Source organism: Dermacentor silvarum, chromosome 7, assembly GCF_013339745.2.
Source record: "Dermacentor silvarum isolate Dsil-2018 chromosome 7, BIME_Dsil_1.4, whole genome shotgun sequence".
Classification (NCBI taxonomy): Eukaryota; Metazoa; Arthropoda; class Arachnida; order Ixodida; family Ixodidae; genus Dermacentor; species Dermacentor silvarum.
In genome coordinates, this window is record NC_051160.1 from 89,311,212 (window position 1) to 89,339,054 (window position 27,843).

At 48.6% G+C, this 27,843-nt stretch overlaps 1 protein-coding gene across 1 annotated transcript; it reads left to right on the plus strand.

Annotated features, from left to right (window-relative positions):
* The first annotated feature begins 1,021 nt into the window (after positions 1-1,021).
* On the plus strand, positions 1,022-27,843 carry LOC125947162 (uncharacterized). The gene is made up of 4 exons (XM_049671543.1): positions 1,022-1,158; positions 15,364-15,970; positions 17,964-18,120; positions 27,767-27,843. The coding sequence occupies exons 2-4, from the start codon at positions 15,389-15,391 to the stop codon at positions 27,841-27,843; spliced, it is 816 nt and encodes a 271-aa protein (XP_049527500.1). The 5' UTR covers positions 1,022-1,158; positions 15,364-15,388.

Genomic DNA, 27,843 nt, shown 5'->3' on the forward strand with positions numbered 1-27,843 from the left:
TCGGACTCATGTTTATTCATGAACTGCGCAGCAGGCATAATCAACTACCTTTCTGAACGTCAACCTTTTAGCCTTCACTTGTGTGCTGGAGATACTGTCCACACGGAAAGAAGGATTTCCTGCCATGTAATTCTAACCGCTCTAAGAATGTCAAGAGGGCTATATATCGCGTCTCAGTGCATTCGGTCTGAACTAACAAAATCACGGGTGTCCCGCGTCCAAAAGTGAGGTTTTCCCACGTCCTAGCCAGCCCCGCATCTACAGTGAACAATGTCGGTGCGAAAAAGGTTCGTTGAAGAGCGACACGTATGTACACATTAGCACATACTCAGTTACCCAAGTTGGTCCAATGATTACTTTCGAACCCTATAACATCAGCACAGCAGCCCGATGCACTGCCCATTCTACGACTGACTACCCAGTGCCGCAGGTAGGCGGGAAAGCTGTCATATGCAAACATACAAACATAAATACATATATACATAAATAGACCCCGGGAAGGGCGAGAACCATCCTTAGAATGCTAACGCATGAAGAGCATTCAAAATCACTGTGTGTGTGTGTGTGTGTGTGTGTGCGTGCGTGCGTGTGTGCGTGTGTGCGTGTGTGCGTGTGTGTGTGTGTGTGTGTGTGTGTGTGTGTGTGTGTGTGTGTGTGTGTGTGTGTGTGTGTGTGTGTGTGTGTGTGTGTGTGTGTGTGTGTGTGTGTGTGTGCGCGCTATCGCGCGTTTGTCTGCTTGTGCTTTGCTAGCTGTCGCTATTGTAACTACGAAAACGTGCTCCATCTCACCGGGCACAGCGGATTACACAGCGATGTCTGTGTTTCCTGCCAACGCCATTAACTTAAGACAAAAATGAGGCGGACATGACAGCGCAGTGTTTAGAAAGTGGGTGACGGCGCCAGTGTGACGCGTGAGTCCGCGCATAGGAAATGTGACAACGCTGCAGCTGCACTATGGCCCTGACATTAGGGTTGAACATAGGCTCGTAAAACATACGCTAGTACGTTTTGAATGCGTATATGCTGGCTTATACTAACAGGAAGTATATAAAAAGAACGCTTTCTTTCAGTGGGTGGCCTGCACTCATCGAACCGTTCCTGCCCGCTGTCTCGTCAGTGAGCCAGAGAATCCGTCCCCCAACTACACTGAGACCACAGGTGAGCTAACCCCATTAGTTTGTTTAGTTTACAAAGCTACTCCAGTTTGATGGAGCAGGTTATATGAGAAAATTAGAATAGCATACGCGATAAAACGCGCTGGCCTTACTTAAAGAAACTACGCTGTCCTCTTCGCGCGTGTTCTATACGTTAAGGTGAGATGAGAACAGGTTACCATAGTGTGCGCAAGTCACAGAAACGCGTTAATCACATGTCACGACCAGCCAGCTGAGATTGTTCGGCGGCTCTCGCGTCTGTCGGCCTCACGAGACGCGTGGACATGGAAGCGCTATGCTTAATGTAATATATTGTCTTGTTTGGGATAGGTTTTACACCAAATACCAGACGATGCAATGCCCGCTCGCGTTTTCTGAAACATTGAGTTTATTATAACACAAAAGCTTGTACTCGGGCAAGTTGGTGTTTTGGTTTCGGATATTGCTCAGATGCTGTTCCGGCAGGACAGAAATACGACGCCATTCTGAACAGGTACCGACGTCCACTCACTTCGTGGCGCAGACTCTGTGGAACACCAGTGATTTCAGCAACGCACGACTTCACAGATTGGATCCGCGTCTGCAACTCCGTTTTCCACCAGGGTTACCACGAGCGGAAGCAACACTTCTGTGCCGCCTGTGGCTCGGCGTGGCATTCACGAACGCCTATACGCAGTGGAATGGCCGACAGACCTGCTTGCGACAACTGCGGCTGCGTGGAGACGATCAAGCACCTCCTATGTGACTGTCCCCGCTACAGTGTGGCAAGAGAAGTGCTTGCGACTGCGCTTGAAAAACTGGACAATCTCCCCCTCACAGAGGAAAAAGTTTTAGGACACTGGTCTAGACGCGCTTCCGTACTAAAGTCCTTAAGGGCTCTGCTGAAGTTCTTAAGGGCTTGTCAATTGTGTGACCGGTTTTGAACGTATTAGCGCGTAGGGTCGCGGTATTTTCTTCCTTCAATTTTTTGTCTATTACCTTTTATTCCCTTTACCCCTTTCCCCAGCACATGGTAGCATGCCGGTATTTACACTGGCTAACCTCCTTGTCTTTCTCTCTCTCTAGGCGGGTCTCCCTTTTATATGTGAGAGCATGGTGACGCGTCACTAAGTATCATCATCAGCCTATATTTTATGTCCACTGCAGGACGAAGGCCTCTCCCTGCGATCTCCAATTACACCTGTCTTGCGCTAGCGTATTCAAACTTGCGCCTGCAAATTTCCTAACTTCATCACTCCATCTGGTTTTCTGCCGACCTCGACTGCGCTTCCCTTCTCTTGGTATCCATTCTGTAACCCTAATGGTCCACCGGTCATCCATCCTACGCATTACATGGCCTGTCCAGCTCCATTTCATTCGCCTAATGTCAACTAGAATATCGGCTGTCACCGTTTGTTCTCTAAGCCACACCGCTCTCTTCCTGTCTCTTAACGTTAGTCCTAAGATTTTTCGTTCCATCGCTCTTTGTGCGGTCCTTAACTTGTTCTCGAGCTTCTTTGTGAACCCATATTTATATATATATATATATATATATATATATATATATATATATGCTGTATACCTGATTACAAGGCAAGATAAGCCGTTTGCCTTCAATTGTTAACCTTGTGTTTTGTGTTTACGCCACGAAATTTCCAGACCAACGAGAGGTATACAGCTCCACTGTAAAAATTATGCGTGACCCTGCTACCGCAAACACCACAAACCAGCGGAGCTGGAGAACGCCAAGTAAAGTAGGGGCAAACCACACACTTAGTTTCCTGGCACTCAGGATTTCTTCGCGATGTTCTGCGTAGTATCGCGATGAATTCAACCGGCCACGTTCACAAGCCTCGGGATCTTCAATTCTTCGCCTACGCGAACTCTAGGCTTCCCTCAATGTAATCTCGGGATGTTCTCTTCTACGACGCTTGGGTTCAGTTCCTAGCGGTAGAGCATCCGCCTTGTATGCGGGAGGTACCGAGTTCAAATCCCGGTGCCGCCGGGAACCCACCGGTTTTTCTCATGGGTAGAGATGTCCCCTGGCCTGTCGTGGGGGTCCACATCTCGAAAGAGGGCCCAATAGAGATTTCAGCTGTTGTCTCTGGGCGCCTCTTGTCCAACCACAGACGGCCTTGTAGACGAGCATCCGCCGCGGCTGTGGGAGGCAAGTGCTGCCGCCGGGTACCTACCGGTAAAATAGGTACAAGCGCGCTCCCGGCCTGGTGCTCGGCCATTATGGGACCTGAACGCTTGGAAAGGGGTGTTTGACCTCAACCCGAAGGTGCCCCCACCTCAATAGGTGCTTGGGGCGCCACATGGGAAATGACCGCCATGGGAGCGGCCCAGACACCACTTGATTTCCGTGCTCACGTTGGTTTCGACGGGAATTCAGGGCGCAGGCTCCTTTCCCAAGCGTATCACCCCTGAAGGAAGCCGAACGCCAGGCCGGGGTACGCTTGTACCCTTTTGAACCAGTGGGTGCCCGGCAGCGGTGAGAATCGAACCCACAAGCCTCCCGCAGCCGAGGCGGGCGTTCTACCACTAGGCCACGGCTGCGGTTCAGCTCTCACTTCAGTTTTTCGGAAGCAACTAGTGTCCTGTTGTCTGGTCGAAACCTGCCGAGCCGCCGCCAGAGGCATCGGCTGCAGTCACGGACACCAGCCGCATTCGGTGCAAACGCGGGGAAACGCGATCGGCGTCGGCAGCAGCTCTACGCATTCCACTACCACATGCCTTCACTCCTCCTCTCCACCTCGCATCCGTTATGCTGCGCGATGCTCTTTTTATACTCTGCTTTCACTCTCTCTCAGCACTCTCTCCCCCAGCTCGGCGAAGCTATCGCACAGCTGGTATGGGGTAGTGAGTTTTATGTTTACGCCACGAAATTTTCGGTCGGACGAGTGGCACACAGCTTCGCTGTAAAAGGACGTTTACCCTTTACCACGAATCGGCGGCGCTCTTGGTTGTCATCACGGTGCCAAATGCTATTCGTCCATAGACCTACTATCTGGTTATTGGCAGATTTCCGTAGATTAGCAAGACCAAGAAAAGATCGCTTTCGTCACTCCATATGGCCTCTACCAATTCAAAGTTATGCCGTTTGGTCTATACAATGCCCCCGCCACGTTCGAACGGATGATGGACTCTCTGCTTCAAGATTTCAAATGGTCAACTTGCCTTTGTTACCTCGACAACGTCCTTGTGCTTTCTCCTACATTTGAGACGCACCTTCAGCGCGTCGCAGCTATTCTTGACGTATTCCGCAAGGCTGGGCTCCTATTAAACTCATTGAAGTGCCATTTCGGGTGCCGAAAGATTACAGTGCTAGGCCATCTCGTCGACGCTTCGGGCGTACAACCCGACCCGAAGACGGTTCGAGCAGTAGCGACTTTTCCTGTACCTCAGTCTGTCAAAGACGTCCGCAGTTTTCTGGGGCTTTGGTCTTATTTCAGATGGTTTGTGCAAGATTTTGCAGCAGTCGCTCGACCGCTCAGTGAACTTCGAGAGAAAGACGTGCCTTTTACGTGGGGTGCCCCTCAGGCTGCCGCGTTTTCACGCCTTATCACGATTTTCACCAATGCACCTGTCTCGGCCCACTTTGACCCGTCGCACCTACTAAGGTCCGAACCGATGCCAGTGGTTATGGGATTGGAGCCGCCTTAGCGCAACGCCAACATGGACACGACCGTGTTATAGCCTACCATAGCCGGCTCCTGACAACTGCAGAGCGCTACTAAGCGATTACCGAGCGCGAATATCTTGCTCTCGTCTGGACTGTCTCAAAGTTCTACCCATTTATATGGCAAGCCCTTCTCAGTCTACGTGTTCGCATCATACACGTGTACGCCATCCCGCATACTCAAACTAGTGCCAGCCAATCTGAGTGTCTTTTGAATCCGGACGTCATGCTCTACGTAGGCTCCTTTCCTCAGTTCTGCTGTGACTGTGAAAGGGTAGGCCGCGTGTTTTATGGTCTGAAGAAGAACAGCGTGCCCACCAAGAACGACGGCGTGAACAGAAAAGGTAATGGGCGGGGCGGCGGCAGAAGGAGACCAACGTCGATGAGCGGGCCGCGGACGCCAAGCGTAAGCGTGCTGCCCACTAGGACAGCGAGGCGGAAAGAAATCCGAACCGTCCATGTGTCCCCGATCCCGAGAACTTGGAGCGTTTCACCAGAGCAACGTCAATCACCACATACACAGCTTCGCTAGTTATCAACCTTCACAGAGTGGAATGGCAGTGAATTTTTTTCGATTATTATGGTTGTTTGTAAGAAATAAACTTTTAGTATAGAGATCTCTAGCCTATGGCAACAGTCTCTTAAGTTGCATTGTCATCGTAATTTATTCATACCGCATAGCCCCCCCCCCCCCCCCACCGTGCACATAATTTTCGTATTCAGTGATGTATCTCAAGGAAACCGTAATTTGAACCTGTAGTGCGAACACTTGAGCGCTGGTGAGAAACATTTCAATGATAAGTAGGCAGGAGGGTGGGGGGGTATAGCTGAGGAAAATGTTCGGCATGCTACTACAGGTCTATTATATGACAACAGACTAAGTACGAGAGAGCAGCCACGTAACGCGCAAAAACTCAAAAAAGGGCAGCACTGAGCACCGTAAAATGAATTAAGTGGAAATTTGGGCTTTACAGCAGCGTCAATAACAAAAGTGTTATCCTTCTCTATCTTTTTGGCTGCACCAGCAAGAAGGAAAACATTTCGGTTATTGACGGTGAGATGAAACTCCACTATCCCCTTTATTCACTTCATGGTCTCACAGCTGCCCCTTTTTGGCTTTTAATGCGAAGGCATTATATTGCCAATTACGCGAAAATCCGGCGTGGTCAACGGCGGCGGGACCGAAAGATGGTACCAAAAATGGCCGACGGCGCGAAGAGTAAAAATACGTCAAAAATGCTCAGATTGACGTCAAGTTTGTCAGGTAGGTTTTTGTAAACAGAGTCAATAATGGAATTGAAAAGGAAATTTGGTACATTTCGGTCTGGGTGGGAATCGAACCTGGGCCTCCGGTGGCTCCACGGTTATGGTTGACTAAAGTTGTGCCTAGTGCGTGCGTCATTGCACAAGGTACGTCACTGCTTCCGTCACTGCTTCCGTCACTGCCTCCCACGCTGCGGGAGGCAACCGACCCTCGTTTGGGCCAATCTGGTGCGTTCCAAGCCCGGCGCCAATACCGGGGCCGCTCCGCCACCTCGTTACGACCCGCCCCCAGAGCAAGCTGGATACGTGGAAGCCATTCGCTTACGCAAAGAGAACGACGACCCCAAGAAAACGGTCAATAGGCTGGTTAATGAAATGGCGGAGATCAAGAAACTTGTTTCGAATGCGTCGGGTAATGGTGCGGCAGTCAGGGTCTCCGAGACTCAAATCCCAGCTCTGGTAGACGGTAATGCGACGTCCTCCAAACGCAGGGCAGTAGTAAATCAAACATGCGAATCGGGAGTGTTGTCCGCAGAAGTCAGCGAGATTAAGCAAACTCTCACTGCGCTGGCAGACAGCCTCAAACAGGTCGCCCCTAGCGTCAGTTTCCTCACCGACAGCATTCGCCAAATTCAGGTTGTGCTCGAGGACCCCAAAAGGGGCCTCGGAGCTCTCGCAGATCGTATCGATGCCATTGAGGTGCGAATCGCTCCCCCGCCATCGTTGTTCAACCGCTACTGAAGGAAGCTACACTTAAGTACCCCACCAACGCGCCGACAGGTCCCATTCTTTGCGCAGCCCTAACTGTCCCGTTAGGCCGTAGTCCGTCCGGTCAGCCCAATAATGGATAGATCCAAAGAAAGTTTTCGCATTGGTAATGGAACTGCAGGGGGTATTCGAACAAGAAAGCCCCTCTGCAGCAGTTTTTCAGGTCTTTGGCGGTCAAACCTCAGGACATTGCTCTCCAGGAAACATTAGTCTGCGCTGCCTCGCTCCAGGACTACAGGGCCGTGTCGGGCCGGCCCGGTGGGCGAGACATTTCTACCTTGATCGATAAATGGCTTACTCATCTCACCCACGACCTCAAGCTGGGGAGCGGTAGAATCGAATATGTCATGGCTAAGATCCTGCTCTATGTGCCGCAGTGGAATCAGCGCAGAAACATCATTTTCGTCCTCAATATCTACAGCAACCCCAGGGACTCGCGCCAACAGTTCAAGACCATCCTCAAAAAAGCAACCGACCTGGCCGGCCCTCGACCCTTGGTGGTTGTCGGCGACTTCAACGCCCCGTGCGGCCTCTGCGGTTACGTCTACGACAGTACAAAGGGACGCAACCTGCGGCAAGACGCCAACGAGATGGACCTCACTCTGGTCACCGACAAAGCTTTTCCCACGCGCATCGGCAACTCTGTCACTCGGGACACGACACCCGACCTCGCCTTCGTCAAGAACGTCGAGTACGTGGGCTGGGAGAACACCGCCATGTAGCTTGGCAGCGACCACTATTCTCGAGACCCACTTCAACGTGGCTTAGAGTAGGGTCAGGGAATTCACGTTCGTCGTTTGGGACCATTTTCGCAAGATTCAGGAAGAACCCGGGAGAGCCACGGCACCCGCTAGCCCCGAAGAAGGGTGCGAATGTATCCGCAACGACGCTTCCGCGGCCACCAAGAAAGTGGAAACTGATCTCGACGTCAAGCGAATGAACAGCAGACTCGCCCATCTGATCGAAGCCAAAAACGCCCTGCTCCACCAATGGAAGGGTAAAAGGTTCAATCGCAGGATCCGAAGGAAGATCTCGGACCTCAACAAGGTCCTCGATGACCACTGCAAAGCGCTATACCAGCAGCAGTGGGACGACCTCTGCGAATCTATTGACAGACCGATGCGCAATTTCAAGTCCTGGGGTATAGTGAAGCACCTTCTCGACGAAAGCGGCTCCAAGTCAAATCAGAAGCATACGTTGGCCCGGGCCCTTCACGAAGCCACCAGGTCTCACACGGTCGATGTCATCATCATCATCAGCCTATATTTATGTCCACTGCAGGACGAAGGCCTCTCCCTGCGATCTCCAATTACCCCTGTCTTGCGCTAGCGTATTCCAACTTGCGCCTGCGAATTTCCTAACCTCATCATCCCACCTGACTTTCTGCCGTCCTCGACTGCGCTTCCCTTCTCTTGGTATCCATTCTGTAACCCTAATGGTCCACCGGTTATCCATCCTACGTATTACATGGCCTGCCCAGCTCCATTTCTTCCGCTTAATGTCAACTAGAATATCGTCTACCCCCGTTTGTTCTCTGATCCACACCGCTCTCTTCCTGTCTCTTAACGTTACTCCTAAGATTTTTCGTTCCATTGCTCTTTGTGCGGTCCTTAACTTGTTCTCGAGCTTCTTTGTTAACCTCCAAGTTTCTGCCCCGTATGTTAGCACCGGTAGAATGCAATGATTGTACACTTTTCTTTTCAACGACAGTGGTAAGCTCCCAGTCAGGATTTGGCAATGCCTGCCGTATGCACTCCAACCCAATTTTATTCTTCTGTAAATTTCTTTCTCATGATCAGGGTCCCCTGTGAGTAATTGACCTAGATAAACATATTCCTTTACAGATTCTAGAGGCTGACGGGCGATCCTGAATTCTTGTTCCCTTGCCAGGCTATTGAACATTATCTTTGTCTTCTGCATATTCATCTTCAACCCAATTCTTGCACTTTCTCGATGAAGGTCCTCAATCATTTGTTGTAATTCCTCTCCATTGTTGCTCAATAGGACAATGTCATCTGCAAACCGAAGGTTGCTGAGATATTCGCCATCGATCCTCACTCCTAATCCTTCCCAGTCTAAGAGCTTGAATACTTCTTCTAAGCATGCAGTGAATAGCATTGGAGAGATTGTGTCTCCTTGCCTGACCCCTTTCTTGATAGGTATCTTTCTACTTTTCTTGTGGAGAACCAAGGTAGCTGTGGAATCCTTGTAGATATTTGCCAAGATATTCACGTATGCCTCCTCCACTCCTTGATTACGCAATGCCTCTATGACTGCTGATATCTCTACTGAATCGAATGCCTTTTCATAATCTATGAAAGCCATGTAGAGAGGTTGATTGTACTCCGCAGATTTCTCGATTACCTGATTGACGGCATGGATATGGTCCATCGTAGAATACCCCTTCCTGAAGCCAGCCTGTTCTCTTGGTTGACTGAAGTCAAGTGTTGTCCTGATTCTATTGGAAATTATCTTGGTGAATATTTTATACAATACTGAAAGCAAGCTAATGGGTCTGTAATTCTTCAATTCTTTAACGTCTCCCTTCTTATGGATAAGTATAATGTTGGCGTTCTTCCAGCTCTCTGGTACACTTGAAGTGGTGAGGCATTGCGTATAAAGGGCCGCAAGCTTTTCAAGCATGATATCTCCTCCATCTTTGATTAAATCTACTGTTATTCCATCTTCTCCAGGCGCTTTTCCCCTGGTCATATCTTTCAAGGCCCTTCTAACTTCATCGCTAGTTATAGAAGGAGCTTCTGTATCCGGTTCATCACTATTTCGAATGGAAGAAGCTTGGCTGTTTTGGCTACTGTACAGGTCAGTATAGAATTCTTCTGCTGCTTTTACTATGTCATCGAAATTGCTGATGATATTACCATGCTTATCTTTCAGTGCATACATCTTGCCTTGTCCTATGCCTAGTTTTCTTCTTACTGATTTCATGCTGCGTCCATATTTTACGGCTTCCTCAATTTTTCCCACGTTATAATTTCGAATATCCCTTACTTTCTTCTTGTTGATCAGTTTTGACAGTTCAGCGAATTCTATCTGATCTCTTGAGTTGGACACTTTCATGTTTTGCCGTTTCTTTATTAGGTCCTTTGTTTCTTGGGAGAGCTTCCCTACAGGTTGCTTTGGTGCCTTACCTCCCACTTCAATTGCTGCTTCTGAGATCAGCCTAGTTACGGTTTCATTCATTAGCTCTATGTTATCTTCATCTTCCTGTTCTAAAGCTGCATATTTGTTTGCGAGCACCAGCCTGAATTGGTCTGCTTTTACCCTGACTGCCTCTAGGTTGGCCTGTTTCCTCTTGACTAATTTCACTCTCTCTCTCTTCAAATTGAGAGAAATCCTAGACCTCACTAACCTATGGTCACTGCACTTAACCTTACCTAACACTTCTACATCCTGCACTATGCTTGGATCGGCAGAGAGTATGAAATCTATTTCATTCCTTGTTTCTCCATTAGGGCTTTTCCAGGTCCACTTCCTGTTGCTGCGCTTCCTGAAGAAGGTATTCATTATTCGGAGCCTATTCCTTTCCGCGAATTCTACTAACATCTCTCCTCTTGCATTCCTAGAATCGATGCCGTAGTTGCCAATGGCTTGCTCACCAACCTGCTTTTTCCCCACTTTTGCATTGAAGTCGCCCATGACTAAAGTATACTGAGTTTGCACCTTTCTCATTGCTAGTTCAACATCTTCATAAAACTGTTCTATTTCTTCATCATCGTGACTAGAGGTTGGGGCATAGGATTGCACTACCTTCATTTTGTACCTCCTATTCAGCTTTATTACGACGACTGCTACCCTTTCATTAATGCTGTAGAATTCATCAATGTTGCCCGCTACGTTGTTATGCACTAGAAATCCTACCCCGGATTCTTTCTTATCTGGAAGACCTCTGTAGCAGAGGACGTGGCCGTTAGTCAGTACTGTGTAAGCCTCACCAGTTCTTCTAACCTCACTAAGGCCAATAATATCCCAGGAAATGCCTGATAATTCTTCAAATAGTCCTGCTAAGCTAGCCTCACTCGAGAGGGTGCGCGTGTTGAACGTTGACAGGTTCAGTTTCCATTGGCGGCCTGCCTTGACCCAGAGATTCTTAGCACCCTCTGCCGCGTAGCAGGTCTGACCGCCGCCTTGGTCAGGTGCTCCGCAGCCACTGGGAACTGAGGGCCATGGGTTAATTGTCGGAGTCATGAGGGAGGTCGATGTACTCATCTCCAAATGGATTCAGAAGTGTCTGCCCGTCCGGCGCGACGGGGATCCTGCGACCCAACTCCCGGACTACCGAGGCCCTCCTCGCCCTGAGCTGGACGAAGACTACACCGTTGTGTTTCGCGCTAAAGCGCAAGTCTGCGCCGGGTCCGGACGGAGTCACCAACAGAATGTTGAGAAACCTCGACGACCCACCAATCGTCTTTCTGACCGACAAGATCAACGAGTCCTAGAAGAGCGGCGTTGTTCCTGCAGAATAGAAGACGGCCTGCAAGGTGCTCATTCCCAAGCGCGGCAAGGCCCCGAACGTCGAGAACCTCAGGCCGATTTCTCTAACATCCTGCGTCGGCAAGGTCATGAAGCGCGTCGTCTTCAACAGGCTCAACGGGTACCTCGAAGACAACGAGGTTTACACGCACAACATGATCGGCTTCCGCACCGGACTCTCGACGCAGGATGCCATGAAACTAATCAAGCATCAGATCGTGGACGGTCGTTCCAGAGACGTCAAGGCTCGGCTTGGTCTGGACCTCGAGAAGGCTTTCGACAACGTGCTCCACACTTTCATCGTCAAGACCAATTCGAACCTGGATCTCGGTTCGAAATTGCACAGCTACATCAGCTCTTTTCTAACGGACAGGAAGGCCAAGCTTCGCGTTGGAGACTTACGCTCCGAAGATGTGCCCCTCGGAGGACGGGCCACTCCTCAGAGCGCCGTAATACCCCCCCCCCCCCACACACACACACACTATTTAACATCTGTATTGAGAGGTTGGCACGCGTCGAGGACATCAAGCACACCATCTACGCCGACGACATTAACACCTGGTGCGCAGGGGGCTGCGAGGGCAGAGTCGAAGAAGCCATGCAGGAGGCGATCAACGTGATCGAGGAGTATCTCTGCCCCACCGGACTTCGGTGCTCCCACGCCAAGTCGGAGCTTCTGCTTTACAGAAAAGAGAAGGGAGGCACACCCAAAGATTTGGAAGCCAGTCCCCGAAAGCAGCATCAGTCTGCGCACTCGTGACGTTGGGGTGAATCCCAGGGTCGGCGTCATTCGGGTCCTCAGCATGTTTGTCGAATTCAACGGCGGGAACGGAACGGCTCTCCGCAAGATCACCGCAAAGACGGACAACGCTTTCCGCCTCGTTCGCAGAATCGCAAACAGACACCGAGGCATGAAGGAAGCCCGTCTCCTCAGCCTGATCAACGCCTTAATATTATGCCACTTCACGTACACGATTTCTATGCACAACTGGCTCAGAGAGGAGCGAGACAAGCTCAACACTCTCATCCGCACAGTAGTAAAAAGGGCCCTCGGGCTCATTCGTACCCATACCGAAGATCTCCCCAAGCTGTGGGTACACAACACCGCCGAGGAGGTTGCCGAAGCCCAAGAACGCGCGCAACTCGCTTCCTGACTACCACAGCGGCAGGAAAACGCATCTTCGAAGAGCTGGGTTACCCTCCTGCGGGATCCTCTAGGGTCAGTACCCCGATCCCTAGGGGCATTCGAGACAAGTTCGAAGTTGCACCCGTGCCTAAAAACGTCCATCCCGTCCACAACGACGGCAGACGGAAGGCGAGAGCAGTAGCGATTCTCAAACAGATCAAGACAAGGCATCAGAGCAAGCTTCGTCGACGCCGTGGAGTACAGCGATGGGAAGACCTTTGCCGGCGTCGTGGTCGACTCCAGCGGCAAGATTTCCAATTGCGACCCGAAGTCGGCGGGCAAGCCGCCATCGCCCTCACGCTGCTCGACGGTCGTGGGCCCGAGATCTATAGCGGTTCCGAAATGGTAGTTACGGCCTTTCAGAAGGGTTGCATCGCTGAGCAAGCTTCTCGTCTCCTTAGCGTCTCCAGTGCGGATGCTCTCATGAATCATTCGATTCACTGGTTTCCCGCTCACGTAGGGTCGGTCGAGGGGGCTCCCCCGAACCTCAATTATCTGCTCACGAGGCTGCGCGTGACCTCACCGACCGCGTTTCCTTTGTAAGGAGCGGCGACACCCCTCCCCCCTACGGCCACAGGGATGATCCCGCTACTCACAACAAGGTTACGAAATTCTTCTACATGTCTAGAAGGGTCTTTCCACCCCCTCACCCCAAATTGAATAGGGCGCAAGCCGTTTCTCTTAGACTTTTACAGACCGGCACACATCCGTGTCTGGCCGTTCTACACGAAGTTTACCTTGACGCATATCGCGACGACGCCTGCCCGTCCTGCGGGCAGCCCTCCACTCTAGCACACATGCTCTGGGAGTGCGGGTCGAGATACCCCAAGTTCAGCAAGGAGGAGTGGGAGTGGGAGGAATAGCCCCGCTATAGACAAGCAAATCCTGGCTGTCTGGCGTGCCCACGACCGGGCCGGTAGGCTCAACCTGCCGGTCCCGACGTGGGAATAGCCGGGTGCGCGACAACTTCGCGTCCTCGCCGGACCTCCACTAAAAGTTCTTTCACTCACTCACTCACTCCCACGTGTCACTTGCTCTTCAGATTTAATTGGTACTGTGTCTACTGCGATGCACTTTTGACGCCAAATCATGAGTTTATAAAAGGAGGTGTGCGTGGTGCATGCGTCATTGCACACGTCACACCGCTGCATCCCGCGCGTCACTTGCTCTTCGGATTTCATCGTTGCTGTGTCTACGGAGATACTCTCCGAAGCGTCTACCTCAGCGGCAGCTGTGAAACGTGGTCACCCACGGAAGTCCACCTCAGAAAACGAAGCAAATTAACAAAACAATTCACCGTTCTGCAGCAAAATAGTCCGAATGCTTCTCGTCTGTGGACAACGTATACGCAAGCACACACACACATCGATTCAGCAGAAAGAAATGTATAGCACGTCGGAAACATAAATCGAAAACATAAATCGAATACATTTAACCTGAGCGATTATAATGCTTACGAATTCCCTCACGTCAGCAGTCTTAAGTGCCTCTGCTGAATTTTTTGCGCGAGCGAATGCATCTGTTTCTTTTCGCTTGTCCTTTGATTGCTTTGTTATCCGTGGGATCATTTTGACGTTTTCCGTAATTTTTTTTCAAAGTCGCTTGTTACAAATAGCATAATTCTAATCATTGAACTTGATTATCCAGAGGACATTACTTGCACGAGAAATCTAAACAATTATTCAAATTAAAAAATATCACTAATAACTTCTTAGTTAATTAAATAAATTAATATAATTATTTTATTTAATTAAATTTAAAATAAAGTAATATAACATAAAATAAAATAATTAAATTATTTAATTAATTAAAAAGATAATTTTCTGCGTTTTTGGTTGTTGTTTCCTGCCAAAATAGAGATTATTATTATTAAAGATTATTAAGTATTTACGGCACATATTGCAATTTCCGAATTGTAGCCGTTGGGTGTGCAAGGCACATCCACTTTGAATCAATTTACAGAATGACACCAGTTAGGAAATATGCGCCTTCAAAGTCGCCACAAGAATGCGCTGTCGTTTCGTTTACTTTTTTTTTCTTGACGAGACGCTCTTTTATGCATCGAAGCAGAATAGTACCTGGAATGCCAATGTATTTCGTCCCAACCACTGTAAAAAATATCTCATAAAACACATCATACGTCACAAAGCGCCTGTGACCTGCGTCTATTTGTCCTTCCTTGTCTTTGTGTCCTTGCGCTCCATATCTCGTTAAGTGTCATATGATTTCACGCCACTGACACTGACAAAGCCACACTTGTGAAGGCGCTTGCTGCAAACATGCCATGCCTTATCTTTGTATATTTCGCCATCCCCGGGCTGTTATGCACACCGATGTTAACCTACTGATTATGACCCTAATGTGTCACATCAAGGTGTACGTCGTGCCAGACGTGCACCAGTTATCTCGCCTAAACAGCCGGAGAATAACCCAACGCAGTATATAACCAGAGTAAATGAAATTATGATAGTCTCAGCCAAACTTTCTACATCGTGCTCAGCGGAGAAATGCCATAGCCGTTGGGTCACCGCTGTGGGAGAGTACAAGAGAAATAAAATAAGCATGCTAGAGATTTTTGCGGCACTTTGCAATCCTTGCACCTTTTTCTCAAATACAGGGCCTAAGCGAGTGAATGTATCTTGATAAAGACGTGTCAGAAAGTTAATCAGAACACCTTGTACATAGAACATGTCATCGAAGAGATGGTATAGATTCAACAAGTGGTATAGCACAATATTTCGTAATCTTTCCGTTTCGTTGGGCCTGATTTATTTATACATTAGTTAAACTTATGCGCGATCCGTGCGTGAACTTACAATGGTTTCATTTTCTTTCCAAAGCCGACGCAGACTATCTCGGTTCAGGATGATGGCTAGCCATAATCAAACTGCAGCTTCCTCGGTGCAGTCGCCGTTCACCTTGAGCGAGGTGCCAAAGGTATACGACGAAGTCCACAAGCACACCCGTCAATCCACAGCGGAGCTGCTGAAGACGTGGCAGGCGTCGTTCTTCACGTGTGCCGAGGAAAAGGATGCAAGCGACCATCAGTACCTGGAGGTCGGCTGTGGACCAGGCAACTTCACGCGCAACCACCTGTTTCCCACGTTCCCTCCGACGCTGAAGAGGCTCGTGTCTACCGACAACTCAGAGGCCATGCTGAATTACGCGAAGCTAGTCCATGACCATCCGAAGATTGATCGCCGGCTGTTGGACATCACCGTTGATGAAGAAGTGTCGCGGTTCATCGACGAGGAAGGTCGTTTTCAGCGGGTCTACTCTTTCCTCGCACTTCACTGGATAGAGGACAAGTGTGCTGCACTGAAGAACATCGAGCGTCTGATGACACCTGGTGGCGAGTGCCTCGTCATATACAAAGCTTGCCCGGGACCAGGAGAGCCGCTGTACCGCGCTCTGCTGGAGAGTGAATCGTGGGCGAAATACCATGATGTGAGTAAAATTTTTATCATATAATAAACAAATTGCCGGCGTTACAAAAAAAAAAGATTTACTGATCCGCGCTCTACTATGGAAATCGAGTGTGCTAGCAGCTGACTAGTGCCTCCAGCCACGCGCATGTGCAAAGTTGCCTGTTTGTTTTCCCAACCGTGAACGTTTCATGGAGGTGGCAGAAGTTTGTTTTGTAGTGAATACGATTACCTCTTGCTGCAGTCGCATCGCCATCACTCCGCTGGGAGCGGAGCTCGTGCTTCTGCAGCCTAAACCAGGGGCCACATAACGTAAAACTGTTCCAATGCGTTTAATGCGACAGCATTATATGCCCCATTTCGCGAAAATCCGGCGGCGGCGTGACCAAAACATGGTGCCAAAAATGGCCGACGGCTCAAAGAGTAAAAACACGTCAAGAAATGCTCGGATCGCCACCATACTTCTCACTGTTTTACACAACCCGACTTCGTTTCTTCCCTATATGCAAAAGCTCACGCAACATTTTCGATGGTGCATGCGTGTGCTCGGTGACGTAGCTCACTTGTGCTGGTGGCGGTGCTTGTGTAACCTCGTCCAACGTCAGTTGGGGTGGTGGTATTTTTCTAACGTCCCCACCAGCTTCGCAGTCCATGCACTTTCACATATCTATTCTTCGCCCTTCCCTCTCCCCAAGGGTAGGGTAGGCAACCGGGCACGTCCTTGGTTAACCTCCCTACCTTTCCCTTCTCGTTTCTCTCTCTCTCTCTCTCTCTTCACAGGGTTTTTTTTTTTAAGGCAGGGGGAGGCCTTGATAAATCGCTCATTTTTGTTATGTTACGTGGACAACTAGTGCCCTGTAAAATTCTTGAGGGGGGGAGTAGTCAGTTCGAGAGTTTAAGATTGGGGGCTTTTGCTGCGGTTCGCCAGATTTTCCTAATCAGTCTTTATGGAAACAAATTCATCGTAGTGCATGCGGCTGCAGTGGCACCGAGGTCATTGGGCGATGCGCGCGAGGGCCGTCAAAGAAATGAGCTTGAAAGCCGGGACGGCGTTCGCCAAGCCTCAGAGAGACTGCAAAGTACCCGTGGGGAGTGTGCTTAGTAGAGGCGAGCCGCGGCAGGGGGATCTTAGTAAAGGCGGAAAGGAATTCCCGCTGGGTGCTGTTGCAAGCTATGTTGCTCCAGAGGACCAACGACCGATAATTGATTGCTCAAGCGTCGATGACCGGCGGCTACCAGCAGCGAGTGACTTGAAATTCATGCAAGGTTTGATGGAATCTCGTATCGCTCTTGCAGGGCCAGGAGAAAGCAGGCACAATCAAAGAATGTAGGCGCGCTTGTTTTGTTCTTGTGGCTGGTTGTGTGACTCCGCAGGAGGGTGTAGAGATTGACTAGATGATTGACCGAGCTAGACCGAGCTTGTAAAAACGACCGCTCGGTATGAGACGAGGGCACTTGTCCAGGAGCAGTCCGGACAGATTCCGGACAGATGAGCGCTGCTGAAATAAACGTTTCCTCCACCGCACGTCGACTCTTGCACGCTTTGCGATGCCAGTGTGCACACGAGGCATCAAGAGGCTACGTACTAAAATCCAAGTACTAAAATCTAAGCACTGATACCATGAAAGGTAACATTTCAAACGTTGCTAAACCGTATTATTCAAATGATCATGTTTTCAAAATGCACTACCTTTATTATATTTAAACTGAAATACGAAAGTCTCGTTTGGTTACTTTTACGCAGGGTCTGACGGAGAGACTTCTGATTGTTTATGTAGGGCCGCCTCGAAATCACTTGAGATGTGTGCGAGGGATATTTTTTAAGAATAGTTGGCCACCTTGCCTCTAGTATGAGGCTTAGACCATTCTTTAGCCATTGAGAAGAGCACTATTCAGCACCCAAGGAGTGTTCCTGTTCAGCGATGTTGAATTTGTCATGTGTTTACATTATTCGCGACCCGCTTGCCTAAGCTAGGCTAAAATGATCATTTCTGACTATTTATTTGGGCATGCAGGTTATACGTCGCACGATGCCCGTACTACCTGAGCCTTGCAGCCCTGTTGCGTTGCGAAACGGGCTCCTCAACCTCGTCAAGCAAACGGGGCTCGTTCCACTGACGTGTGAGCTGCTGAAAAGCCCTCTCGGAGGTGCGACCATCGATGAAGCGGCGCGTAAGTATATGCATAAGGTGATTTGGTGTTCACCAGAAATTTTAGAAATATTTTTCAAACACGTGCTACGTTCGAAAGGAAGCTCCCGTATATCGACCTTCTAGAATCTTCATTTATTCAGAAAAATTCCCCGGTGGAACTCATCTAGCGATGACTGTCGAAGGTAATGTGCTTCACATTTGAGCAACATAGTCAAACACCATATCGCTGAAGACGAGTATATTTAGAATGTGTCACGGTCATTCTGAGACTTCCTTGCTTCGGCGACATGCGACATACACTGTATCCGGTATCCGCCCACTCTACTGTGACACTCTCTTGCCACGGTCAGTGACCAGCATGACGGCATGACGATCTCTGCAAGACGAGGACGCAGTAACGACGATGGAGTGATGACCAAAGAACGAGGAACGACATCGACGGAACAATGAAGGTGCTATGACGATGACGGCATCGCACCAATGAGGTGAGGATCCTGAAATGAGTACAGTCGTATAACGGCGAAGCTTGACGACGACAGCACCAAGGCAATTTGGGAGGACGGCGAGTGCATGACCGCGATGGCATGGCGACGACTGCATCTCGAAGACTATTGGCGGCGAAGGCGTGACGACAACCGGACACGACGAAGCTGGAATTGAGCGAGCACGAAAGCATGACGACTGCGGTATATGACGACGAATGCGTGACTACGACTGTCCGATGACGACGCAGTGACGACGATAGGCGTGATAAGGGTGGCATAATCACGATTGAATGACGTCACCATGCTGAAAATGAAATGACGAAGAACTCTAATGACGTCGTAGGAACGACAAAAGCAGTATGACAATGATGACATGAAGACAACGGTGTGATGATGAGGACGACGGTCCTTCCATCGCCATTCTAGATTCTAGAAGACAACGACAGAAGGACTATGGGATGACGAAGAGTTTATGATGTCGATAGCGTGACGATGACTATATCAAGAAACCTGTATGACGGCGATGGCGTCACGAGTGTCGGATGACGTAGCCGGAGGGACGATGATGAGTTGACCACGACGCTATCACGAAGATGGTCTGACAAAGCATGACGATTATGGCATGATGACGCTGGCATGACGAGAATGTGATATCAGAGCGGGAAGGACGACGATGCAACGACCACGACGGCATCACGACCCCCAACCCACATCTATAGACCAATGCTATTTGGCAACTTGTACGACTGGGTAAGCGCCTGCTCACATCGTATGGGAATGGCCCAGAGCCCGATGTGTGACTCCTGTATGTGCGAGGAAACCATCAAGCACCTATTGTGTACCTGTCCTCGCTACGACGTACAACGCCTCTCTCTCAGGACAACTTTAAACCGGCTGGACTCGAGACCGTTCTCTGAGTCAAAGATACTCGGACCGTGGCTACACCCGTCACTGGCACAAAAAGCGTTGCGTGCATTAGTACAGTATTTGAAGTGCACCGGTTTAAGAGACCGCCTATAGTGTCCCTGTACATCGTCCCACATGTAATCAGTGCTCATTCTCTCCATATTTTTCTCTTTCTATATACGCTTTCTCTTACTCGTAGTGCAGGGTAGCAAACCGGATGCTCTTCTGGTTGACCTCCCTGCCTTTCCTCTCCTTGCTCTCTCTCTCTCTCTCTCTGGACGACTGGGTGAGAGTAGAAGGCGTGGCGACGACAGCATGGCGAGGGTCAGATCGCGAAGCTGGAATCACGACGATTGAAAGATCACGACGGCATCACTATGTCTGTGTTACAAGGAATGAATGATGACTGTATGACGTCGTGACGATGACATGACAAGTGCCGGATGACAAAGCTGGAATGACGGCGATGCAGCTACCACGACGGCAACAGGACCACGACCCATGCCTGCTGGTCAAAGCTGTTAGACAACTTGGGCGACTAGGTCGGGGTGGAAGGCCTGATGACAGCGGCTTGACGGGAGTCAGATCACGAGGCTGAAACGACGAGAGGGGAATGACCCCGATGGCATCACGACCAGTAGCACCTACCTAGTGGTCCAGGCAGGTAGACAACTTGGGCCGCTGGGTTGGCGTAGGAGTCTAGATAGATAGATAGATAGATAGATAGATAGATAGATAGATTGATTGATTGATTGATTGAAAATGGCTAAAGTAGGCAAAGAATGCTATTCGCATGAAATCGCCTGTCTGCCGTGCATTGGGGGCACGTTAAGGATTTCCTGGTGGTGAGCATTAATCCGGAGCCACCACTACGGCGTGCCTCATAACCAAATCGCGGTTAACGCAAGTCAAATTCTAGAATTCAATCCAACTCTACATTCGACGTCGGACTCTCCACATGCGTCATTGTTGCGTCTTTTACGCCGATCCCGTGGCCCAAGTTGTCTAATATCGTTGGCCGTTAGGTTGTTGCTCGTGGTCGTGGTGCCTTCGTGGTCGTTGTGCCGCCGTTACTCCAGCTGTGTCATCTGTCGAACTGTCGTTGCGACAGCGAACGGTCGTTGCGCTGTCGCCGTCGCACTATCGTCGTAAAAAGTCGTCGTGCACTCGTTCTCACCACGCCGTCATGATGCCCTCGTAACTATTCCATCGTCGTCACTGTAGCTCGTCTTCCGCTGTCATCACAGCATTGTTGTCACGCAGCCTTTGTGATGCAGTCGGTGCCATGCCACTGCCGTCATACACTCGTCGTCATCCCGATGCCCTTATACTATTGTCATGTCATCGTCGTCATTGTGCCGTCGGCATACAGTCGCCGCCATGCGCTCGATTTCACACATCGTCGGGATGCCGTCGCGGTCCTCATCGTTCGCCATTCTCTCTTTTCTTTCTTCGTCATCCTCCCCTCATGCCATTGTCGTCACAACATTCGTCATCATACGATTGTCGTCATGCAGTCGTCTTCGCGTGGTTTTTTCATCATCGTGATCACTTCAGGAATATCACCCCATTGTCGTCAAGCCATCGTCGTTTACCGTCTTCCCCGATCGATCGACCCCATTCCTGCTTGGTCATACTATAGCAATGATGCTGCCGTATTGAATCGTGATTGTACCGTCTTTTTCGTGCCATCGTCGTCATTTCGTCGTAGTCAGACAGTCGCTATCATGCATATGTTGCCATACCTTCGTTGTGATTCAAGCTTCGTCATTAGGTTGTCTTCCTACCATCGACGTCACACCATCGTCATCATACACTCATCGTCGTCCCACCATCCTCATGTCGTCGTCGCCACGTGGTCATCGTTGTACGATCGTCATAATTTACGGTGATTAGTACGATCGTCCGTCATATGACGACGATCGTCGTCATAAAAAACATTGGCCGGTAGAAGAAAATAAACTATTCTAATTTATCCTAAAATCTCTAAACTTTGGCGCTCCTAGTTTGAGGTCACGTGGTCATGCTAGGACTACATTAGAGGGAGAAAAATGTGAGGATATGAAGACGCTCTTCATAAAAACAAACTCGTCGCACAACCTGCTCGTCGCGAAAGGTCCCTAAGGAAAATTCGAGGCACACTCGTTTTAATATTTATGAAATTAGAATCTGCGTCAACCCTTTTACAATTATTTCTACCTTACCCTTACCGCGCTCCGCTAAATCGATTGAATGACTCATCTGTGCCAAACTGTGCGAGGACGTGGACGTTAAAAAAGAAAAAGCACTGCGTCATCAATGCCACCGTCCGCTCTTATTACGTTACTGTTTCAGAAACGTATAGCCGTGTCATGCAGCAGAACATTCCTCATGACTTAAACTAGACCGCATTCTCGCATCACGCTTGGTTGCAGCAATGTTGGCTCTGTATTTGGCTGGTTTAGCTCTGCGCCACCAGATGGCTGGACCGCGAATGCCGATCAGGCCGCTCACGTACGTCTACGAAGCACCTTCATCACACTGGTATGGAGGGGCTTTAGTTTACGCCTCTGCCTATCCGCTAAAGGACCCAGCTCGGCTGTGGTTACCGGAATACCGGACACGCTCGGCGCTGCGACAGAACACTCGCAACGCACGCTGCTTGATCGCTGTCGCTGGGGATCGATAGCCGGGCGGCTAGCGGAGAGGTTGGAGAGCCTTCGCGCGCTGGCTCCAAGACAACCGGAAATAGACAACACGTCACAACATGACGTAGAGCCAGCGAAGGCGGAGCTTAGCCCTGATCACTCAGCGAATGAGTTGGGGATGAAATGCATGGCTATGGAGGTGGGTAACTTGTAATCGTCCGTAGCTCTCTTAATATGAGACGCTTAACTTAAATTGTGACGCGAATGTTTTACTGTAGCTGTACCCTACGCGTCTACAAAATTTGTCCGAACCGTTTCAGGGACCCTTTCAGGCTTGTTCAAGCTAGGGGTTACCGGTCAATTTTTACTCATCAGCCTGCATACTGAATAAATAGCAGAGTGGCTTCCGCCATCATTCTCCCCACTCACTGTCTCGTAATACATGTTCTGAAACTATTCCCATTAAAAGTTGTCGCCGTACCATGGGACCATTACCAATTTTTCGTCGCCAGAAGAAAAGGCATCGCCTGTCGCATGTTAGTTCGAACTTGGTATTACGAGAAAGGGAGGGGAGAAGGGCGGAAGCCGCTCAGACAAGTAATAACTTCCGGTCAGCCATTTCCAAGATACCACAGCCGTATCCGCCTTTGTCGTTGTCTGCATGTATTCTGGGAACTTATTCCGTGTTCCCAGTGAACACAATTCTGCAAAACGTGTTTCTGAAAATCAAGGGGTGAAGAGCAGCTGTAATGGAACATAGAGTACTTTTGGGCTACAATAAGTACGAGGTGGTGTGAGAAAATCGTAAATGAGTAATGCTGTAGCGTTAGCATTCGTAACTGCTATTCTGGGATTAAAATAAGAGTTTGATATCTGAGGCCCGAGCTGGTTCTCTAAGGACAAATACGTGCCGGAGCAAATAATCGCAACGGGATGAAGCATATGTCTGCTGCAGCAATAGTCCTGAGACAACTCGGCGAATTGTAATGGAATGCCAAGATATTCATCCAGCAAGACTCGTTGGGAACGTCGACCTTACATAAGCGCTGGTTCTCAAGTCAGCTGGGAGCATCAACTGCAGAGAAAGATTGTAATGAAATAGCGCATTATATTTAGCGGACTCTTTGATTTAGCTAATCCGAATGTGCCACTGCACGTGCATGACGATTCTTGGCGAACGCTTTTCTCTGTCACACAACTGTAGAAATAAAGCGCTTTTCTCAAGAATGGCCATATGCCACAGCTGGCACGAAAGGATACAACATTTTTAAATGTACCTAGATATGAGTCGTACTTATCGGTGCACATACATGTGATAATTATTTCCTACACGAGCATTATGTATGGCTCACACCCTCGTGAGGTCGCTGCGAAGAGGTCTCACGCTTTGCATCCGATTGATCCGGTGTTTGCACTTCGACATAGCTTGCGAGCAGGGTAGTAGATAAACATAAATGTGCCTCAGATTAAAGTTGTGATGCACATCAGCATGCATACTGCATAGGATGAAAATAAACACAACTGACGTGGCGCCGCTAGTTGTATAAAATATAATGCACGCCGCTTGACTAAAGTTCGCTTCACGTAGCTTCCAATATGGGCATGGGATCTGTATAATTGTTTCTCATGTAATTCAGGATTTATACTGCGCTATCACATTTTTTACGCAGAACAACGTTCAAGTGAGCCACGTATAAAAATGACTTACTTAGCGTGCATTATTTCACTTCGCAGGCTTGTACACCGTCGGCAACGTCTTATATCCTCTACTGACAAAAGAAGAGAAGCCCGAGTTGCTCAAGTTCACAAAGGATGTTTTGCTGCGTGGATTGCGCTCCGACATCACAACCGTAGCGTCAACACAACAACTCAGATTGATTTTTCACGGTTATAAACCACAGGCGTAATGGTTGTGTGTGGTAACACCTCGAGAACAGACCAGATGATTTATCCAATATCAATATATTTTCTAGTGTTAATGCCGATATCGTGATTTAGACTCGTAATGCTAAGAGTTTGTGGGTGCGGGATTAAGCTTAACACGAGGACTAACAGCCTGGTTCTTATTAACATTATATTCCCATAAATAATTGGATCATATGCATATATTATGGCTATTTATTCAAGAGCTTTCAGTCAGCACTTTAGTATCATGCGAAATAAATATTTTGGTATTGCCTGGCAAAAATATTTGTAGTTTGGAGGTAACCAATATCTTTGTTGTAATATGATGCAAAGCGTTTGGCTAAACAGACATAAAGAAATGTGTTTATTAAAAAAATCACATTAGTGCCACCGCGACAGTGGTTGTTCTTGCAGTGAGCGTAATAGTTGTGCATGCAAACACGCCGGTTAGTTTACTGATGCGATGTGAAATCTATTAGATATCCCAGCTTAAGCTGCAATTACTCCACAACTACCTTAAAAGCCATATTTAGCAGCCCTTGTTTCGGGCCAAGAAATTACTTTCGAATCCATCGTGTTATACGCAGCCAAACCGACAGCACTTGAAACATAATCATCTCCTTGCAAAGTTGCTTTCAATTCACGCGCACTGCACTCACAGCACGAGCAATGCTGCGTATATATAAGCACGAAAAGCACTGCGTACCCTCAGAATAAATTATGCATATCCCCCGCACCATGGGAATCGATTTAATGGAATCTTTCTTAGGTGAGGGACGCTGTTCTTGTCCAGCGATAATTTGCAAGGGCAGACGGCAGGACGAAGTTGAACTCGTTTTCAAGAAAAACGCCTCGCTCAACGTAATCTTTTGGCTCTCCAACGCGCAGACAATGGCAGACAGGTCCCGCGCCACCCACAGTAATTCGTTCCCACTACACGTCGAATAGAACGCGTCCTGTGCGAAGCGCTTCTCAAAGTATTTGTCAATCCCGGCCGCGGCGGCCGCATTTCGATGGAGGCGAAATGCAAAAATGCCCGTGTCCTTGCGTTGTAGTGCACGTTAAAGAACCCCAGGTTTTCAAAATTCATCCGGAGCCCTCCACTACGGTGTGCCTCATAATCACAACTGGTTTTGACACGTAAACCCCCAGAAAGAAGAAAGAAGAGGAAAGTATTTGTTTGAATTTCTATAAACTGCATGGTCTGGTGTCGACGCTCTGTCTCATCACACCGTATCGATGCCACCCGGCTTGCCATTTAAGAGCAAGTGTGAGCTCACGTTCCAAGCCATTCTTTTTGCCTATCAATTCATCGCCCTGCTATATTTGTTACTAGGAGACAACATGCACTCGCGCTCTATAGAATGCGTTGTGAACCACTGTGTCCTATCTAGCCTTCCAGACAACCGTCAATACTACATGACCGATCTTCACAATTCGAGCCCTGACCTTTTGTAACCCACCGTGCAAGGATGCTGCTAGCAGTCGCAAAGTTTAAATTACAATATCGATAGCGATTTGAAATAAAAACGCGGTAGTATTTGTAGAGCAGGCGTGCTGCATGAATTTCATGAGGGCGAGAGCATACGTATGCTACAGACGTGCAGTCAGCTATGTTATGCACTTGAGGATTCGAACAGCCATATACGAGGCATGTTTTATTTATTTATTTATTTATTTATTTATTTATTTATTTATTTATTTATTTATTTATTTATTTATTTATTTATTTATTTATTTATTCAGTTACCTCACAGGCTCCCGAAGGAGTATTGCGTGAGGGGAGGGTACAGGAAATTAGCAAAGGGAAAAAGGAGTACAAAGAAATTATACATTGTTAGCGGGTAAACATGAAAGAACAAATATCTAACAATATAAATAACGCGATAAATGAAACCAAACGACTGTGTGAAGTAGCAAAAAAGGAGTACCAAGAAATTATACAATTGGTAGCAGGTGAAGATGAAAGAACAATGTTAACGCAATGCAAAAAAAAAAACTATACAACTGCGCTATAGGCAATTACTTAGGTGCGCAATAAGGTTACTTGTGATGAATTATGGAAATAATATGCATAAGCGTGCTTTGAAGGAATCAGGGTCAAGAATGTCAACTATGTCGTTTGGTAGGTTATTCCAATGCTGAATGGCACGTGGTAACGCGGATGAATTGAAAGCATTAGTTCGGCCAAAGATACGCTGGAAACTGAGATGATTATGCAGACGCCGAGATGTACGAGATGGACGTGTGAGCGGCAGGGTGGACGGGAGCGTTCTATGGACAATTTTGTGAAACAGACAAAACAATGCTATGGTTCTTCGCGATGCAAAAGATGAGAGAGATAAAGATGACTTAATGCTAGTCACGCTAGAGTCGCGGTGATAATCTCTGACAATGAAGCGGGCGGCGCGGTTTTGGACTGACTCGAGAGTCGCGATTAGGTAAGCTTGATGAGGTGACCAGATAGGGGCTGCGAATTCCAGTTGTGGCCTTACGAATGTCTGTTTGGCGATTTGTCTGGTGATGGCCGGAGCATCGCGCAGGGTACGTTTAAGATAACCGAGCGTACGTGAGGCTTTAGCAGTTACTTTTTCGATGTGCGCAGACCAAGACAGGTTAGGTGCACTGTAAAAGTGCATTCATTAATTCATTCATTCGTGAATTCATTAATTCATTGCATTCATGAATTCATTAATTCATTATTCACTGTAAAAGTGCATAATGAATTCTGAGACTCATTGTCTTAGGCTGCAACTGAGGTGTTACGGACGATGGATGTCTATCATTCGGCAAACGCTTATTGATACTAAAATTGCAAAGACCGCTTAGCAACCTGGGGAGAACACTTCGTCTGTAAGATATCCGAATCATGTCCCAATGTCTGTGTGCCATTTCTGACACAAATAGGACGTCACAAGGATATTGCACGTGGACCTGTTTCAGATATCCTACCAAGGAGGAGGAGGAGGAGGAAACAAGTTTATTTCGTCAATTTGGCTTAGTGAGTGGTGGCTACCAGGCGATGCCTTACAGTCTCCTACACGGCTCTTTTGATAGCCCGAAGTTGAACCTCCAGGCTCGGGTCCCGAAGTATTGCTTCCCACGCTTCAGGCGAGGGAGTGGCCAGGAGATCTGGTGGAGGAGGGACTTCCCTGCAGTCCCAGAGAATACGATTTAAGGAGGCTATAATAATAATGAGCAGTGTGGGTCTATCAAATCAGGGTAAAAGCGTGTGTATATTTGTGGGTTGGGAAAGGAGTGCGTTTGGAGCCGACGCCAGGTGAGTTGTTGTCCCGTGGTGAGCTTGGAATGAGGTGGAATTTCCAAGGATATCGCGCATGGACCGTTTTCAGCCTACACATGAGATGTTTGTTCTCGAAGAGGCTTCGTCTTTTAGTTTTCTTCAAACAGAATGATATTTCCTCGCATGCTTTCGTTACAATCCGAAGCAGTCATGCCGGCAGCCCGTGTGTACGTCATATTTAGCAAATTTTCTGACCAAATTTACTTTGAAAAGTTAGGTTAGTTCAATGAGCCACTTGCGCGTGGCGGAAGGCCTAGAAAAATGAAGAGTATACGGCACTTCCGCTCGCCAGCGTGCGCGTTTAACAGGCGCACATGTCGTATCTGTTCTCGATGCATTGGTGCCCGTCCCGTTTCATCTGTCACACAACGAGTGCTGCGAATATAATAGCAAAAGCTGTGCAAGAGACTCTGGCACATTTCTGTAAAATGTACGCAGCATGTCCCCACGATTTCTGCGCGTACATGCAAGTGACGCCCGCTGGAAAGGAAAAGTGTGGCCAAACGATCGTGTGA